The 16,889-nt window shown below is 45.7% G+C and overlaps 1 protein-coding gene across 3 annotated transcripts in view; it reads right to left on the bottom strand.

Moving 5' to 3' along the window:
- Pip4k2a (phosphatidylinositol-5-phosphate 4-kinase type 2 alpha) overlaps positions 1–16,889 on the bottom strand; it is a 171,258-nt gene that overhangs the window by 38,620 nt on the left and 115,749 nt on the right. For 2 of the 3 annotated variants that reach the window (XM_057787807.1, XM_057787810.1), the window contains one exon: positions 10,546–10,698. The exons of the other annotated variant lie outside the window; for it this stretch is intronic. In XM_057787807.1, the coding sequence (XP_057643790.1) occupies positions 10,546–10,698 (153 nt within the window). The remainder of the gene's footprint in view (positions 1–10,545; positions 10,699–16,889) is intronic. 3 annotated transcript variants of the gene reach the window in all.

The following is a 16,889-nucleotide window of genomic DNA, read 5'->3' as shown; positions in this document are numbered from 1 at the left end:
TAAAGTTAAAGCCTTCCTTTTTTTTTTTGTTTAAACAGAAAAAAGGGAAATGATGGAGGAAGGTCATTTGTCAATAAACAAACTGCCTTGGCCCATTTGATAGGCTACCCCTTAGGTGGGTGGAGTAGACAGAATAGAATGCTGGGAGGAAGAGGAAGTGAGCTCAGATGCAGGGCAGCTCCTCTCAGAGCCAGAAGCGATGCAGCCAGCCACCAGGTCAGACATGCTGAATCTTTCCTGGTAAGACTGATGCTACACAGACTATTAGAGATGGGTTGATCGGGATATGAGAATTAGCCAGTAAGGGCTAGAGCTAATGGGCCAAGCAGTGTTTAAAAGAATACAGTTTGTGTGTCGTTATTTTGGGGCATAAGCTAGCCAGGCAGCCATGAGCCGAGCTGTGGGAAGAGGCCCGCAGCTCCCTACTACACCAAAAATGAATAATGCTGCATGTGTGTACAAGGTAAGGCAGTTTCTTTGCAGATATAAAGTATTTAAACATGCATGCTGCATTCTGCGACTCTTGGCTCACAACTCCGAGAATTTCCCTTTTAAGATAGTAAAGATAGCAGGTGAATCAGGAAAACAGCTTGTCCAAATACTTCAAGAACAACAAGCAAGTGGACCAGGGCACCACAATGTTATGGTTTTTCTTTAATATCTACTGTTTGGTGCCCTTAAAAAAAAAGCTAAAGCATCTTTAGCATCCAGTCATTTCTTGGCACTGCCGACAGGCACAAGGCAATCTGAGCAATCTGGCTTTCTCCCTTTTCCACGCTTGATTTCCAGATTATAAGACTAGAAAAGTCATCACTCACGGTGGTGCACACCGGTAAATCCACCCCTGGGGAGGAGGAACCATGGTGACCTTGAGTTTGAGGTTAGCATGGGCTACTCCTGAGATCCTGCCTCAGGAAAAAAGAACAGGAGCGGCAAGTATTTAATCCTCAGAGCTAGTCTTTAAATTGCTCGTACAAATATTTACTTCATTTTCAAGCACTGCAGTATGGATGAGCAACCCTCCCTAACTGGCCAAAGGGCACAATTACCCTGGGTGTTCCCACGTGTTGTAGTGATGTACCAGTTTACCAAATCACCATGCTCAGAGCCCTCACAGAGCCAATAGATGTCTTTCTAGAGGGCAAGAGTCTCAGGACTCCTGTGCTGGGACCCTCTGAGTTCCCAAGGGAGTCAGTTGTTTTCCACCGCTGGCTGTCTCCCACGACTCAGATATTCACAGTATGTGGCAGACCACAGTTTACTCTCTCAGGCAGGACAGGGGCTGTCTACACAAAGCCTGACGCTGCTCTCAGGCAGGCAGGACCTGTCTACACAAAGCCTGACGCTGCTCCCAGGGGCTGTACAAAGCTAGCATTCTCCTGGAGGCACTGCTTTTGGGACCCAATGATAACGCTAATTTCCACACTTCTGGGCTCCCAGTGTCACCAAGCTCTTCTGGAACATCAAGGAAGCCCTGTCTGCCCCCGAATGCACCCATGACCTGAGCTTTCATTTGGACAAATGCTAAGTTTGATCAAGTGAACTTGTTACCTATTCCTGATGGCTAATTCGAGCAGTCACTGGGGTTTTCTTTTAACATGCAGCCAGTATGTCTGGCTGTAATGGTGTTTCTAACATAAACAACTGATGCTGTGTTCTTCCTTCTGCTCAAACGTTTATGTACACGTGATGTCATAGCATCATCTATAGAGACAGATTTCCTCTTCTTGGGTCTCTCACAACTGACTGTGGGCTTATTAGAACTGCAGTGCATTGAAGAAACGACCTGTTGGAAGCGGACTTGCAAAATATGTGGATGTCAAAGCCTCAAGATCACAGTTCCCCTTGCCCTTGGGCTGAAAACAGGCCCATGAATTTCTTATCTGCTGCTCTTCTCATGCAAAATGAATGGCATTCAAAGAGCCACAGCCTCTGGAAGGGTCCAGCAGAGAGGGCTGTGACGTGTGAACTGGATTTCAAAGTTGCTGTTAACATGGGTTCACTTTTTTTTTTTTAAAAAAAGAGGCTTGAACTGAGAGTTTCACATAACACCAAATTAATACTGCATTGTAAAGTCTTATTGTACTTAATGTTTCGGAAGATTAAATTATCTGTAATCCTTACTGTGCCTGTGGCTATGGTTTCTTTTAAAGGATTATTTTTGTTTAGGTGTATGTGGATTTGTCTGTTTTAGCATATGCCATCTTTGTAGAAAGAGAGATCTATGGAAGACAGGAGAGGGTGTCAGATACCCTGGAGCTGGAGTTACTGGCAGTGCTGAGCTGCCTGCCAGACATGGGTTCTGGGAACCAAACTCGGTCCTCAGGAACAGCAGGAAGCCCTCTTAATCAATGAATCACTGAACCACTGCCAATGCTGTCACCATCACCACCACCACCACCATCTACCCCCCACACATCAGAGGGACAGGAAGTAGGAAGGGAGAAAGGGAGGGAGGGGGAGAAACTTTTAGAAAAAACAACTAAATGAATGAATGAATAAAAAGTTTCCTTGAGTTCTTGGCTTGGGATAACAAACAATTTGTCCTTTAATACAATTTATTTTGGCTTTAAATGCTTTTGGGGTAAAGAAACAAAACAAAGGGATGATTACATTTACGTTAATAAACAAATGAAGCTCCCCCTTTTCTATGATGCTGGCTACAGCCCAGAGTCTTGTGCATGCTCGGCTAGTGCTCCACCACTAGGCTGCAGCCCCAGCGTTCTAACACTCTTCTTAAACTCCAGAAAATCAGGCTTAAAAAGGAATCAGTATTCCTCTGTAGTGTTGTGGGTGGCTCAAGACAATTTGTCCTCATGCAATGCGGTTGAAGACAAAAGGCTGGACCCCCTGGTTTACAGCACTTCTTGGAGCTGGGATGATACAGAGGATGTGCACATGCAGATGCTGTATTACATCACTTCCATCTGTAATACTAAGGCAAGGAGAGTCCACAGAGCATCACCATTCACAGAGAAAGAACTCAGCTCTGGGTGTAGTGCATGGCAAGGCGCTTGGCTGACATCCTACTTTCTACCTCCAGAACAGCAAAGAAGGAAGAGAAGGAGCAAGAGAATGAAGTAGAAAGTTTGTAAATAATCCCACAATCAATGGTGTTTACTGAAAGCGACAACAGAATTGGAGGCCCTGATGGGAAGCTTGGCTTGTACGTGGTCCTCTGGGCCTTGAATGGCTACAACTGAGGACCGGGTTGGGTGGGAGGAACTGGGGCAGATAGGCACTGCAGAGCTAGTGCCCTAAAAGAGGGCATGAAGTAGGGAGAAGGCATTGGATAGAACCCAATACAGAGAATTCAATGATGAAGAAGGGAGCTTGGGACCCCAATTCTCAGCTGCAATCCTTGAAGGGGGCTGGCACCCCTGTAGTGGATCTCTGTCTCCTCCTCCATCAGTGACAAACTTTGGAAGCAGTTTCCTAAAAGTCCCAGGCTTTCCAGAGAGTAAGCAGAAGCAAACTCCGTGAGTCCATCAGACACATGGGAAGCTAGTGGGGTGGCACGGAAGGAGAAGCAGTGATGCACAGATGCCCCAGGGATGACCCCGCCACTCTGCTCTGGCCAGATGTTCTTCCCTCTGGGTCTACAGTCATCCAATAGGGCATCCAGCTGTGCTGGGGCTTCAGGGATCATCTCAATGGTGCCCCACCAGCTTGCTATAGCACACGACTGGACAGTGGTGTGATTTTTCTCTCTGTCCAATCTTGCCTCTTTCCTCTGTCCCACATGGCACTGATACCTAGTGATCTCCAAGTCTGGTATTGGTTTTGATTAGTAACTGCATAAGCCACCAGACGGGAGGGCCAGAAAACTCAGGTCTCAGGAACCGCAAGCATGGACCTATCAACAGTACAGCATAAACATCTAAAGTATCAGATGTTTTAAAGAAACAAAGGCCAGGAGTGTTGGCTCACACCCCCAATCCCAGCACTTTGGGAGCTAAAGCAGGATTGCCATGTGGTTAAAACCAGCCTGGGTTACAAAGTGAGATTATGTCTTCAAAATCCAAGACATAGAGAATAAGCATGCAACAAAAAGCTGATGTGTTCCGCTACTGAGCTACCTCCCTGGCCTCATTTTTACATGCCCTTCTGACTTGCTTAGCAAACTAGCTGATCAGTAACCATCATTTGTAAGACCTGGGAGTGTTAGAGCCAACAGTGAGTTGAAGAAAAGCATATTTACAAAGTATTATTTCCCCAAATACACAAAAGAGAAAATCAAACAGAAGGCTCAGATTTGCTATGTGTAATATGACTTCCCCACTGGTCTGAGGCAGGATGCTGTCCTTAGCACAGAGTGGACTAGGGAAGACAAGGACATCACTGGAACTGTGAGGACCTCCCAAGGTCTGGTGGCCTAAACCTCTATCAGTCTGCGTCAGTGCCATCTGCTACTGGAACCAGGCCTCCTAATGGATTATACGAGTCCATAACCAAATAGAACATGATTCCAAGGGTGGGATATAAGAAGTTAAAGATGAGAACGGCACCTAATTAACTTAATCGATCTTTTATATAGTACTTATTCACCAGACACGGTCCTGAGCATGTTACAACTATGATTTTACCTAATTTGCACAACTCTTAACATAGTTTTATTATGTTTATTTATTTGTATATGTGGGTGGGTATATATGTGTAGGTTAGAAGACAGCTTAGGGAGACAGTCCTCTCCTTCCATCATGTGACCCTTAGGAATCAAACTCAGGTTGTCAGGGCAGCAGAGGCTTCTCCCTGCTGAGTCATCTTACCAGCCCTAATGAACGAAAGTCACTACTAACCCAAGGCCTTGTCATTGGCTAGGGCAAAGGCAGTGTGTGGAGGAGACTGGCTGGGCCAGATTCTTGTCCTGCAATGCCCTCCCAAACCACACACTGGCAAGGGGTGGCAGGCATAAAATAATGCCAGAAAGAATTTAGTTAGGATGTCTCCCGAGGCTGGCCTCTTGGTAGTTTCAACCTCAGAAAACTTTATGACTCACTCAAACCCTCGTGTATTGTGGGCCCACTTGGAGCAGGAACAGAAGGAGGAAGAACAAAGTCAATGACATGTGGAGATGCTGCAGCAAACCCCATCATTCTGTAAGCTAGCTTAAGAAAACGTTCGTATAGATAAAGGTGTATGAATTCTGAGCATCCCAGAACAGAATGAAAATGACGTCCCTTTGTGTCATCTGAAAGGATGGACCCTCAACTGACAAAAACGAATTTATGAGACCCAGCTGTAGGGCATTTTCTCCAAGTATTGAACAATGCGGGAGGAGCCCAGCCCACTGTAGGTGGGACCATCCCTGGGTTGGTGATCCTGGCTGCTATAAGAAAGCAGGCTGAGCAAGACATGGGGAACAAGCCAGTAAGCAGCACGCCTCCGGGTTTCTGCCCTGTTTGAGTTCCTGTCCTGACTTCCCCCAACAATGAACGGTGCTGTGGAAGTGTAATCCAGATAAACTCTTTCTTCCCCAAGTTTCTTTGGTTATGGCGTTTCATCATGGCAACAGAAATCCTAAGAGAAGTTGGCACCAGGACAGTGGGATATTGCTGAGACAGACCTGATCATGTTGTTTTGGGAGGACTGTAGAGGACTTTGGAACTTTGGGCTAAAAAGACATCAAATGTTGAGAGTCCAGTGAGCTGGTATACAGGAACTTGGAAGCTAAGAATGTTGAGAGCAGTTCAGACAATGGAGGCCTGGCTTGTGAAGCTTCAGAGGGAAGGTTAAAGACTCCAATGGGGCCATTTGTTATTCTGAATTAAGATGTTGCAGTTCAAGTTAGCTGGTGCTGAAGAAGCAGCCGTGGTTAACAAGAGACTGGCACCACTGAAGTGAAGCCTTTGTATTCCTGTAACAATCGAGGCTGGTCAGCTGGAGCTGAGAAGTCAGTGGTGCTTGAGAAGAGAGCAGCGTCAGTGAGGTGGAATCTTCTGGAAAGTGTTTCCTCGGGGTCAGCACACACAAGCTGTGGCCGAGGTTGTATCTTGTCCTGGCAGCCAAACTTGGCAGTGTAAGAGTCACCCAGGAGGTACTGGTTTTGGAGGCATGAAGGGGTCATGGAGGGCAGCTGAGGCTTGGCACTGTGAGGGGCCAGAAGAGGCCATGAGTGATGTGCAGCCTCAGACAGTTGAAGGCCCAGGACTGAAGGGGTCTTGCAAAGAAGTTGTCTTGGTACCATGAAGAGAACCTATGAGAGACCACTGGTGAAAATGCAGTCCAGCTGCAGCAAAAGACCCCAGCACTTTGGAGATGCCAGTGCCATGGGATGACCACCAAGAACAGCAGCAGCAGTGGAGTGCAGCCTGCTGGGAAAAGACAAGTTGTAGGCGCTGCGGATGCCAAAGCTGAGAAGGGTCCAAGCCCTAGAGGAGCCCAGAGACTGTGAGTGAGCCCCAGACACTGGGTCCTGAATTATTCACACTTTGGGGTTTCGTTTCATTCTGATTTGACTGTTACTATGTGCCATTATTCCATTTTGAAGTAAGAAAGTATCCAATTTATTTTCTATTTTACAGGAGTTCACAGTTGAGAGACTGAATTTGTGAAAATGGTGGGACTTTTAAAGTTTGTAAAAAATGTTATGTTGTCATGCTGATATTAATGTGTAATCTTGGGGAAGAACAAAAAAGGAAAAGCTATGTCTTAACAGTGTTGTGTTTATGTGTCAAGTTAACAATTGTCCCGGCTAGTTTTATGCTAAGTTGACACAAGCTAGCGTTATATAAAAGGAGGGATTTTTTGTTTCTCTAATCAAGTGAGAAAATGCCTTGTCTTAGTTAGGGTTTCTCTAACAAGCTGGGTCCTCTCCACTGATCACTAATTGGGAAAATGCCTTACAGCTGGATCTCATGGAGGCATTTCCTCAACCGAAGCTCCTTCCTCCTTGATGACTTTGGTTTGGGCCAAGGTGACACACAAAACCAGCCAGTACAATGCCCTCTGGCTGCCAGGTAGCTCAGCTCAAAAAGGTGGCCCTCAAGGTAGCAAGTGTTCTCCTAAAATGCTCTGAAGACCGATCAATAAGTTTTAGGTTGATTTCAGGTTGCAATTAGATTCTTTCCTTTTTATCCACCCTTCCGATTTTTTTTTAATTTGTCTTTATTTCTCTGAAGGCGACTTTGAATTTTTTCTGGAACACGGTCATGGGTAAGTGCCCAACTGAATGAGTTAATGAAATGGAGCACTGATGAGCGATGTGAGGTCACAGATTGCATAACCAGCAAAGGTCTATGCCATCTGACTCTGATTTAGTGTCCTGTAAGTACATTGTATCAACAGTGGTGGTTCCCAGTGACGAGATGCTTTAAGTTTTATCTAAAGCATACAGTTTCTAAGATGGGAAGAAAACACAGATGTTGACTAAGTGTGACTTTTCTGAATAAAGGACATACCAAAAGCAACAGTGTTGTAGTCGTGAGACAAAAAAAAAAATCTTAGCACTGTGAGTGATCCTGGAGTGTATCAGCAACGTCTTGATGCCCAGCGTGCCTACAGAACACTGGGGTGACATCAAGAAAAACACCTCGTGTTGGTTAGTTTTATTATCAACTCAACATAACCTAAAGTCACCCGGGAAGACTTCTCACTAAGGAATGAGATTGGTCTGTGGGCAACTCTATGGGGGATTGTCTTGATTGTTAATTGACCTAGCTCACGGTGGGCAGGACCATTCTCTGGAGAGGAGGCTCTAAGCTGCACAAGAAGGAAAGGGGCCGGCTGAAGGAGAAACGGCAAGCATGCATTTATTTCCCTCTGGTCTTGACTGTGGACATTATGTGACTGGCTGCTTTGAGACCCTGTCTTAAGTGTTCCCTGAGAACGGACCGTAACCTGAAACTAGAAGACAAAACACTTTCCTCCCCTAACTTGCTGCTGATTAGGGGTTTTCTCACAGCTTCAGACATGGAACTAGAACCCAGCTCGATCTGTGATTCTGTAATGCTGAAGGATTCACTCTGAGCCCAGGCTTGTCAAGAAGGCATCTTTGCCATTTATCAGAATATATTCTTACCGTCACAAGACACCACTTTGCTTTGAGTGGTTCCAAGATAAGTGAAGCGTAAGAAGGATGCACGGCTGTGACATCCAATCCCAGAAAGGGGGAAGCACATGAAATGGCGATGAGCTGGAATTCAGGCGGTTCAAAGTCAGTGTCTTTACCCTCACAGGGATTAGCCGGCACTTCAAAAGTTCTTTAATAATAGGCAGTAGTGTAAGCACGGCAGAACAAATTTCAAAAGCAATTGCTGTTATCAAAGATGTATTAGATGTTAAATGAACTTAAAGGTAGACTAATGCTTTCAGAAAACACATTAGAGGCAGTCACAGGTTTCCAGAAACAAAATGCAATGCAAAGGGTTTTAGACTTCACTGCAAGTGAAATGCGATCGGTTACATCTGCAGAGCCTGGAAGACTGACAATTGCTAAGACACGGTCTACCACATTAGGACACAGAGCACGACCAAAGGTAACACTTTCAACAAGTCATTTCAAAGCTCACAAACACACGAGAGCTGCCTTAAAAACACACAGTCCCAGAGGCTGATGCTTGACAAACGTGCCTAAACTCTCTGTAAATCCTAGCCTAATGCAGCCAGGGCTCACAAGCTCTGGGAACAGTCTCTGTGATAGCCAGTCTTTACTGCTGAGGGGAATTTAAAGGTGTTTACATTAAAGCAAGGTAAAAGCTAAATATTTGGGTTCCCTCAACATTCATATTTTTATATCCTAATCACAAGCTGGAACAATAGCTTAGCTGTTAAGGGTGCTCACTGCTCTTCCAGAAGACTAGAGTTGGTGCCTAGCATCCAGAGTCAGGAAGCCCGATAACCTATAACTCCAGCTCTAGAGGTGGTGGGTGGGGGTGGTCCTGATGTCCTTTCGGCCTCCACAGGCACCTACACTCACTTGGCACACTTACATGCACACTCGCTCACACATGTACCCACACTTGTGCGTGCACGCACACACACACACACACACAAATAAAACATTGAAAACTCTAATCACCATTGTCTGGTAAATGGGTCTGTGGATGGGTTCCTCACCATGTGATCCATGTACTTACTAGGAGGCAGCAGAGTTTCCCCCTCCCCCAAGTGAGGCGACAGAACAACACCAGCAGAAGCAGAGTCCTCTCCTGACCTCCACCATGTTGGTTCCCTGATCTCAAATTCCCAGCCTCTAGAAATACAAGATAAAAATCTTTGCATCTAAGTTATTCATTCAGTTTGTGTTAATATAGCCAAGCAGACTGAGACAGACTCGAAGGCAATTGTGTGTGTGTGTATGTGTGTGTGTCCATGTGTGCATGCATACATGTGGATTAGTTTGTTTTTTGTTTGAGGCACGGTTTCTCTGTGTAGCCCTGGCTGTCCTGCAACTTGCTCTATAGACCAGGCTGGCCTTGAATTCAGAGATCCACCTGCCTCTGCCTCCTGAGTGTTGAATGTTGGAATTAAAGGTGTGCCTCACCACCACCCAGCCCATACATGTGTTTTAAATACCACTTTTGAGGACAATTACTGCAATGGCAGGGACATTTGTGCAGTGAGACTACAATTTCTCAGGATGACTTACTATTATTGGGTATTGTGACATGACAGGCATTAACGTCATGGTCACATGACAACCATCACTGCCACTACTTTCTCATCTGCTGAACACGGAGTGTGTCAGCCACTCTGCTCTGTACTTGATATGTGTTCTCTTATTTAATTTTCAGGACTGGGGAGGTATTAATATTTTCATTGTATACGGGAGAAGACAGGTCCCCACATCCAGAAGTCACATGGTAAGGAGGTCCCTGAGCTGGGATTTAAACTGAGGACTGTCTGGCTTCTGGACTTGACGCTCTTCCTATTTCATAGTATGTCTCTTATGGTTCCGGCTGGACCTGTGGATCTGTGCTCTGGCATGCAGAACTAGGGCTTATTTCAGCAAGGAGAGAACACACCCCCGAGGCAGCTCTTTCTACCTCCAGGGTGACTACAAAATGAGAGTTGTTGGGGATGAACTGGCACAGGAAGTGACCAGCACAACTCTAAAATTGGAGAATTTTCTACGTAGTCCAACTGGGCAAAAGGTGGGTCCTGGACAGGAAGAGCCAGAGTGAGAGCAGCGTAGGAAGGACGCAGTGGTGTAAACAGACAGACGTGGGGGTAAACGCTAGCTCGTGGCACAGAGGACACTCAGTAGTGACTCAGAGGGAAGCACCCGACTCCTGGCACAGAGGGACTCTTCCGAAAAGCTGCCAGATCTTTAGGGAAGTGATATTTACCATAGTGATCACTGAAAGCACCACTGGATTAAATTTATTTTAAATAATTTAGATTATGATTATGTAAATGTGAGCATAAGCATTCTCATGTTAAGGGTCAGTAATCAGGCCAGTCATTCTGGAACACCAGGCTAGAAGACTCTCATGTCAAATGTGGTCCCATTTACACTGGCTGAGTTTAGAAGCTGGGCCTTGACGACACTTCAGCATGAATGTAAACCTGTTCCTAAGATTCAATAAAACAAGGGGACATTACCTGATGGTACTTCTTGAGAATATTGTGCATCTCTGCTACGTCCTCGCTGGTGATGGTCTTGATGACGTATCTTTTGTCATAGGATGTGTGAAACCGAGCCCCACTTCGTGCCTGGGAGTCATTGGGAAGGGGTGCACTTCTGGTCAAGGAGTTCTTCCCGGTGGGATGAGAGAAGAGGAGGGAAGAGAACTGGTTAAGGTGTGGCTTTTTGGATTTGGATCATCTGTCGTCATAGCAAGAACATTTTCATCTGGAGTAAACTGGTAAGTGGCTGACATTATTTTACAATTCTCATAACTCAATTGCAAGTCTCTTACATGAAATGGATGATTTCAATGTTTTTAAAGGAAAAAGTGCTGGGCATGGTGGTACAGAGCAGTCAGGAGGAAGGCAGCAAGCTCTAGGCTATCTGGTTTTGGTTTTGAGAAAGCCCTAGCTGTCCTGGAACTCTCTAGGTAGACCAGACTGGCCTTGAATCCACAGAGATCCACCTGCCTCAGCTAGGATTAAAAGCATGTACAACCTTATGCCTGGTTTGAGGCTAGCCTAGAACTCTGTATGTAGACGAGACCTACACAGGCCAGCATGGTCTACACAGAAGTTTCAGACTAAATTTTCTTCTGAATAGGACCAGGTTTTAGTCACAAAGCAAACCGCATAGACACGAAGCATCCCTTTCTAGTGCAGGCCACCAGGACGCTGCACCTCTGGTAAGAGCCTCTGCTCTTATCACTTCATAGATGACGAGATGCACTGAGAGAGGTTTAGTAACAGAGTAAAAGTCATAGAGTCAGTAAATGAAGAGCCAGAATTTCAGCTTGTATGGCTGGCCTAGAGCCTAGGTTCTCAACTAGTAGACTAGCAAAGTATTTAAGTGGCTAATGGGACCTGTACAGGAAACAGGAGCTTGGACAATTGTGAGTTCAACAAGACCTGATTAGACTCACCCCACCTCTCTGCAGTAGGTTCTGAGCATTACTGGGGTGGGTAGGAAAGGGCTCTCTGCAGAGACTCTTTGCAAAGCAATGTACCCCAGAATGTGGTTCAGGATGTCCACACGACAGCTAAGGCCCCCCGACTCTTATCTCATATGAGTCCTCCATCAGTGTCTCTGAGTGGCCAAGGAAGATCCTCTGCTTGGCTCACTCTTTTTACATTGGTCATGGAACTGGCGGCACTAGCGAACTCCTGCGTCTAAGGAAGTCTGGGCTTCAGCACTGCTAATTGCACCCTTGAGCAATGACATCATCCCCTTCCAGGCCTTGCTTGCGGGCTGTGTGGACAGGGATTCAAAGGCAAAGCTGCCGTCCCCCTTCAGTTTGCTCTCTGAACAAGGCTTCCATAGGAACCAGCGGGTTAAATAATTCCATGTAGACTCCGGAGAGGCAGGCAGCATCAAGGAGCCACAGATTCTCAGCTAACGGGAGACTCTGCCCCACATATTCAGGCCACTTTGTAGTTTTCAGTTTCAGGTGAAATACAGCAGGCCTGGACCATCCCTGGGAGAACCAGACCACAGGACAGACACTGAGGAGGGAAATGGCCCATCAGCTTATCTTGATTTCCCAGGTACATCCTGAGAGTGCAGCTCGGCTCTGGTGTAAGCAAGCACACCTGCCAAGTGCAGAGGGAAGTCTGCCAATTAACTAAGTCTGCTTCTCTTAGCTTATCAGAAAACTCGAGATGGAAAACATAAATCCATGTAATTCCAGCAGGACTTTAACCATCAAGACTTGGCAGTGTTAAATTATTGTTAAGATAACCGAAATTCATCAGGTAGACAGACTGTAATGAAAGGGCTTTCAGGAAGAAATAGGGACATTAGCAAACGTTTAATTCTCAGTTAATTATTTTTTTTGTTGTTAAAACAACAAAAACAAACCTTTATACTACTTCCTGCTTAGAATAAAAAGGAAGAAAATCAAAGTGAATGTCTCTTTTGTAGGTAAACGCTAGCAAAAAAGTTATTATTATATGTTGCTAATGGTCTTATTTTTTCCCCTCCCAAACATTCATATGCAAAAGGGTATTTGCTGCAAATAAGGACTGAAGATATTGTTAAGACTGTAAATTACCTCCAGCCATAAAATCAAGGAACAACTGACTTAGACAGGAGGAAGAGGGAGTGGAAACAGCAGGATAACTCTGGGGGCGGGGCAGGAACAGTGGAGGACTCTGTTCTTAGCCAGGGATTACCACCTAAGAGATACAACTTGTTGAAGGAGACATTTATTTTGAGTCATGATTTCCGTAGGCTCGGCTCATGGCTACCTGGTCCCATGAGCTTTACAGAACACAGTGGCAGGAACATGTGGGTATCATATCAGGAGGGTGTGGGCGGGACACGTGGACACGCCTCTGGCTTTGTCCACATTTTATTCTTCCTGGGCTACCAGTCATTTGATGGTGCTGTTCACTCTCAAGATGTCTTTCCCCCTCAGCTACTGCCCACGTATTAATCATTTCTGGAAACGTCCCCTCATATTCATCCAGCGATGCCATTCGCTAGCCCTGGACATCTTTCAATCCATTATACTGACAAAACAAGCCGCTTGAGTTTCATAGCTCTAGGAAAGTAACCCATTCTCTGGGAAACCGTGGAGGAGAACAAATAGAAAGCTGGTTAGTCAGTGCAAGCTCGGTGCACAACCAACTTAAGAGACCATGTGGGACCGCAGCTCCTGACTCCATAGGCTTGTGTCAGGACATTCCAGGACGTAGGCAATGCTGATGGAGGTGACCTGTGGCCCGCCTGTGATAACTGCGGCTTTCCTGAGCGATGGCTGCAATGTGTTTCATCTGCAGTGTGTGACAAGCACGTTTAGTATGCAGTAACACACACATGTTCTAACACGCTGGTCATTCTACTCCTTCCAACCTAAGCTCAGTAAAGCGGGAAGCTATAGCCACTCACCTCATTGACAACTGAGCATGGGCAAGGCTGCAAGTGTTTACTGATGTTAAAGCTGCATTAACAACATAGTGTAAGAACTTGGCTCTGATTGTGCCTCACGCCAGGATCTCTCCCTTTCCCTTCAGCTTCAAAGACATTATGAACATCTTTTATTTCATACTTTGTGTTAGGATACTGACCATGACTTCATCATGGCATATAAAATCTTATAAATTCTAATCTTGATTCTGCCTCAACTTACTTCGTTAGTAGTGCCACAAGTGTTCCCAACTTTCAGACTATGAAAACATGGTTCCTTAAGACTCTTGGTTTCCAAATAGTCGGTGAAGCTAGGGACACTTTGTCAAAATTTAGATTGTGCCTACCACACTAACATAACATGTATTAATCAAATTTAGTGAATGCCTCATCTAACAGACAGCTAGAAAGTCACAAGAGTTAAAGCGACTGTACACAAAGTGCCTGCTCCTGGGGCGACTGCATGCTCTGCAGAAGGCCAGCTCATAATTTTGAAGGTAAAACCTGGCACACAATGACGTCACATGACATGTCTCAGGTCCTAAAACTCCCCTGGGGAAACTAAAAGGACTAACTGACAGTCAAAACTAAACTTCGGCCATTACAAAACATAACTGTGGAATTTTTTTTCAGCCTTTGTTTGAGGTAGACATGGGATGAAGAGATGACAACAATTAAGGTTGCTCTTCCTCATGGTGGCTCACAGCTATGTCTAACTCCAGCCACAAGGGCTCCAACGCCCTCTTCTGGCTCCACAGGCATTGCACACACAAACATTCAGATAAACACATATATGAATACAAATAAAGGTTAAAAAGTAATGTAAATTTGTTTGAGTTTCTGGGCAATGCAGTGTAATGCTGAAGATGAGGGTCAGGTACCTAGAATGTTCTCTCCTTCATCCCACCTGACATTCCTCAGCCTTTGTGTATGTCACTAGCCTCTCCGAGTCTCAATTTCTGGTCTATAAAGTGAAGGGCAATAAGACAGACAGGGAGCTAAGTTAGCTAATGTTCAACCTCAACAAACAAACAGATAAACCTCCACCTTTCCTGGGCTGAGGAGACGGTTTAGTGGCTCAAACACTTTCCACATAAGCCTGAGTATGGGAACTGACGTGCATGTAATCCAGGTTCGCAGAGGCAAGACACAGGGTTTTTGCAGCAAGCTGGCTAGCTAGGCTAGCTGACTAGCTGGTTTCAGCCAGAAACCCTGTCAGGAGTGATTGAGGAAGAGAGCAGACATCAAGTTCTAGCTTCTACCGTACATGAATCCCAACACACATACACCCACACACCTGTAGACATGCCTACACACAGGCATACACACCAAATCAAAAACCCAACCCAAACCAAAATACACTAAGATATGGCTCTGGGCTTAAGCAAAGATTGGGGGGTACAGATCATAGAAGAGCTCAGAGCATGTTTCTCAAGGAGATTCTAGTCAGGAGATTATAAGGCTACCATAGTCTCGGTGTGATTAGGACATTTAGGTCACCATTTAAGAGAAGATGACAGTAACTCACAAGGCCATATAAGGCACACTTTACAGATTCAGATGTGTTCAGGACAGTATCTGCAAGGGTACGCATCAGCATTCAAAGCCTGTGATCTAATGGAATATGGAACAGCTTGGGGTCCTTGTTCTGTTGCAAAGGAAAATGAATGCCAGCACTGATACAGGAGGCTTGGACAGGAGGGAGGCCAGGAAGGCTTGTGGGAAATAGAACCTAGCGCTGACCTATAGGTGCTCTGAGGGCTCTTTCTCACCATAAAAAACACCAGAGTTGGAAGCAGCTTTTTGCAACACCCTCAACCTAGAGAAAAGAACACAGACCCAGAGGGTGCCAGCAAAGGTTCATCTGAGTTCTTAGGAACACACCCAGATGCTAGCACATGTATGAGGCCTCAGGCTCCAGCGTGTGCAGCCATTTCAATGGGACAGTCATATTGACTTTTCCATGGTGACAAACACCTTCCTTCTAATACCAATTTAGAGTGTGAACCAGCTGGCACAAAATCAAACGTGTTCCCATGTTTTCAATTTTGCCAAGTCAAGTGTGTGGAGAATATCAGCAGCAGTCATAGTGTTGAAGCCGCCCTGACTACTTTACGTATGTTTTTATTAACCTGTGTACAAAGTCTTGGTTCATTCATTCTTTGCTGAACAGCACCTGGAGGAGGTAGGAGTAGGAGCTGTCTTCTCTGCAGACAGGAGCTGAGGCACTTGTGTGACTGGGGGACACACTCTAGCAGGAGCAGAGTCCTGTGGTGTTGCACCTGGGAGCTGGTCTATGCAGCAAGAGGATGGGACTGGAGGATGCATAGGTTTATTTCCTATGAGTCCTGTCGGTATAATGGCAGTGCCAACCTTACGACTTCTTCACGTGTTTCTCGTCATGTGGCCCACTTTATCATGCCTATCTTATTAATTCACATAGGCTAGGAGAATTTTAATTCTCTTTCCATCACTGGCTTCTATCTGTCCCGCTCTGTCTTCCTTTGCTGAAAAGCATATAGGTTTCCCTAGCAGAAAATACTACGAGAGGACTCTTTTTTTTTTTTTTTTCCGCACTGGGAAGGCACCCAGGACTTGTAGCTTGCACTCCACAATATTAGGTTCAGAAACAGAAACAGAGGAAGAAGATGGAGTGGGCAAGTCTGGAAAAAGAAAGGCCAACAGAGGCATTAAAAAACCTTATTTTAATTAACGGAGGAGAAAAGAAAGACTGTCTCAGATCAGATCCAATCAAGGCTGAAAAGTGCCACTTCGGGGTTCTTTTAATCTTCATTATCTCCTTTCCCGAAGCCAAACACTTACATTTCAGGAATCATATCCACTTATATGTTTTCAGGAAAAGGTCAGACAAAACCACCCACAGACCCAGTCCAGGTGTGGAGAGATCTGCTGCTCCGAAAGCCCAAATTCCTGTCTGTGGACAAGTGTGGACAGGTACTCGCTCTGAGATAAGGTTGACATTATTTAAATTCTAAGTCTAGGGTTCTGCACAGATCAGTTCAGAAGTGACAGGATTATCTGCTTCCTACAACAAGTTTTTATCAGAGAATTCAAACCACTTCAGGGAGCAGCTTCAAGCTGAAAATCCCCAGCTGTTGGGAGACACTGTGGCACAGCATTGCCATTATCACGTTAGTCGGGGCAGCTGTGACTCCAAACAAGACAGTGACAAGGTGGGCTACTGGAGCTCCTGCAGGGAGGGGGGTGGACAGGGGTCGTAGACCCTCACAGGAGATCTCGGACACTTGTTTCCGCCCTCTCGCAGCTGTCAGTAATCCTGCCCTGCCTGGACTTGGGAAGTGCCGGCTAGAATCTATCGGAGTGGAGGGTTGACGACAAGGGGAGGAAGAAGGGAATGGGACTCCATTCACCCAGCTCTTGGCAGTTGTCA

Source organism: Chionomys nivalis, chromosome 13, assembly GCF_950005125.1.
Source record: "Chionomys nivalis chromosome 13, mChiNiv1.1, whole genome shotgun sequence".
Classification (NCBI taxonomy): domain Eukaryota; kingdom Metazoa; phylum Chordata; class Mammalia; order Rodentia; family Cricetidae; genus Chionomys; species Chionomys nivalis.
This window is presented reverse-complemented; position numbering and strand designations above follow the sequence as displayed.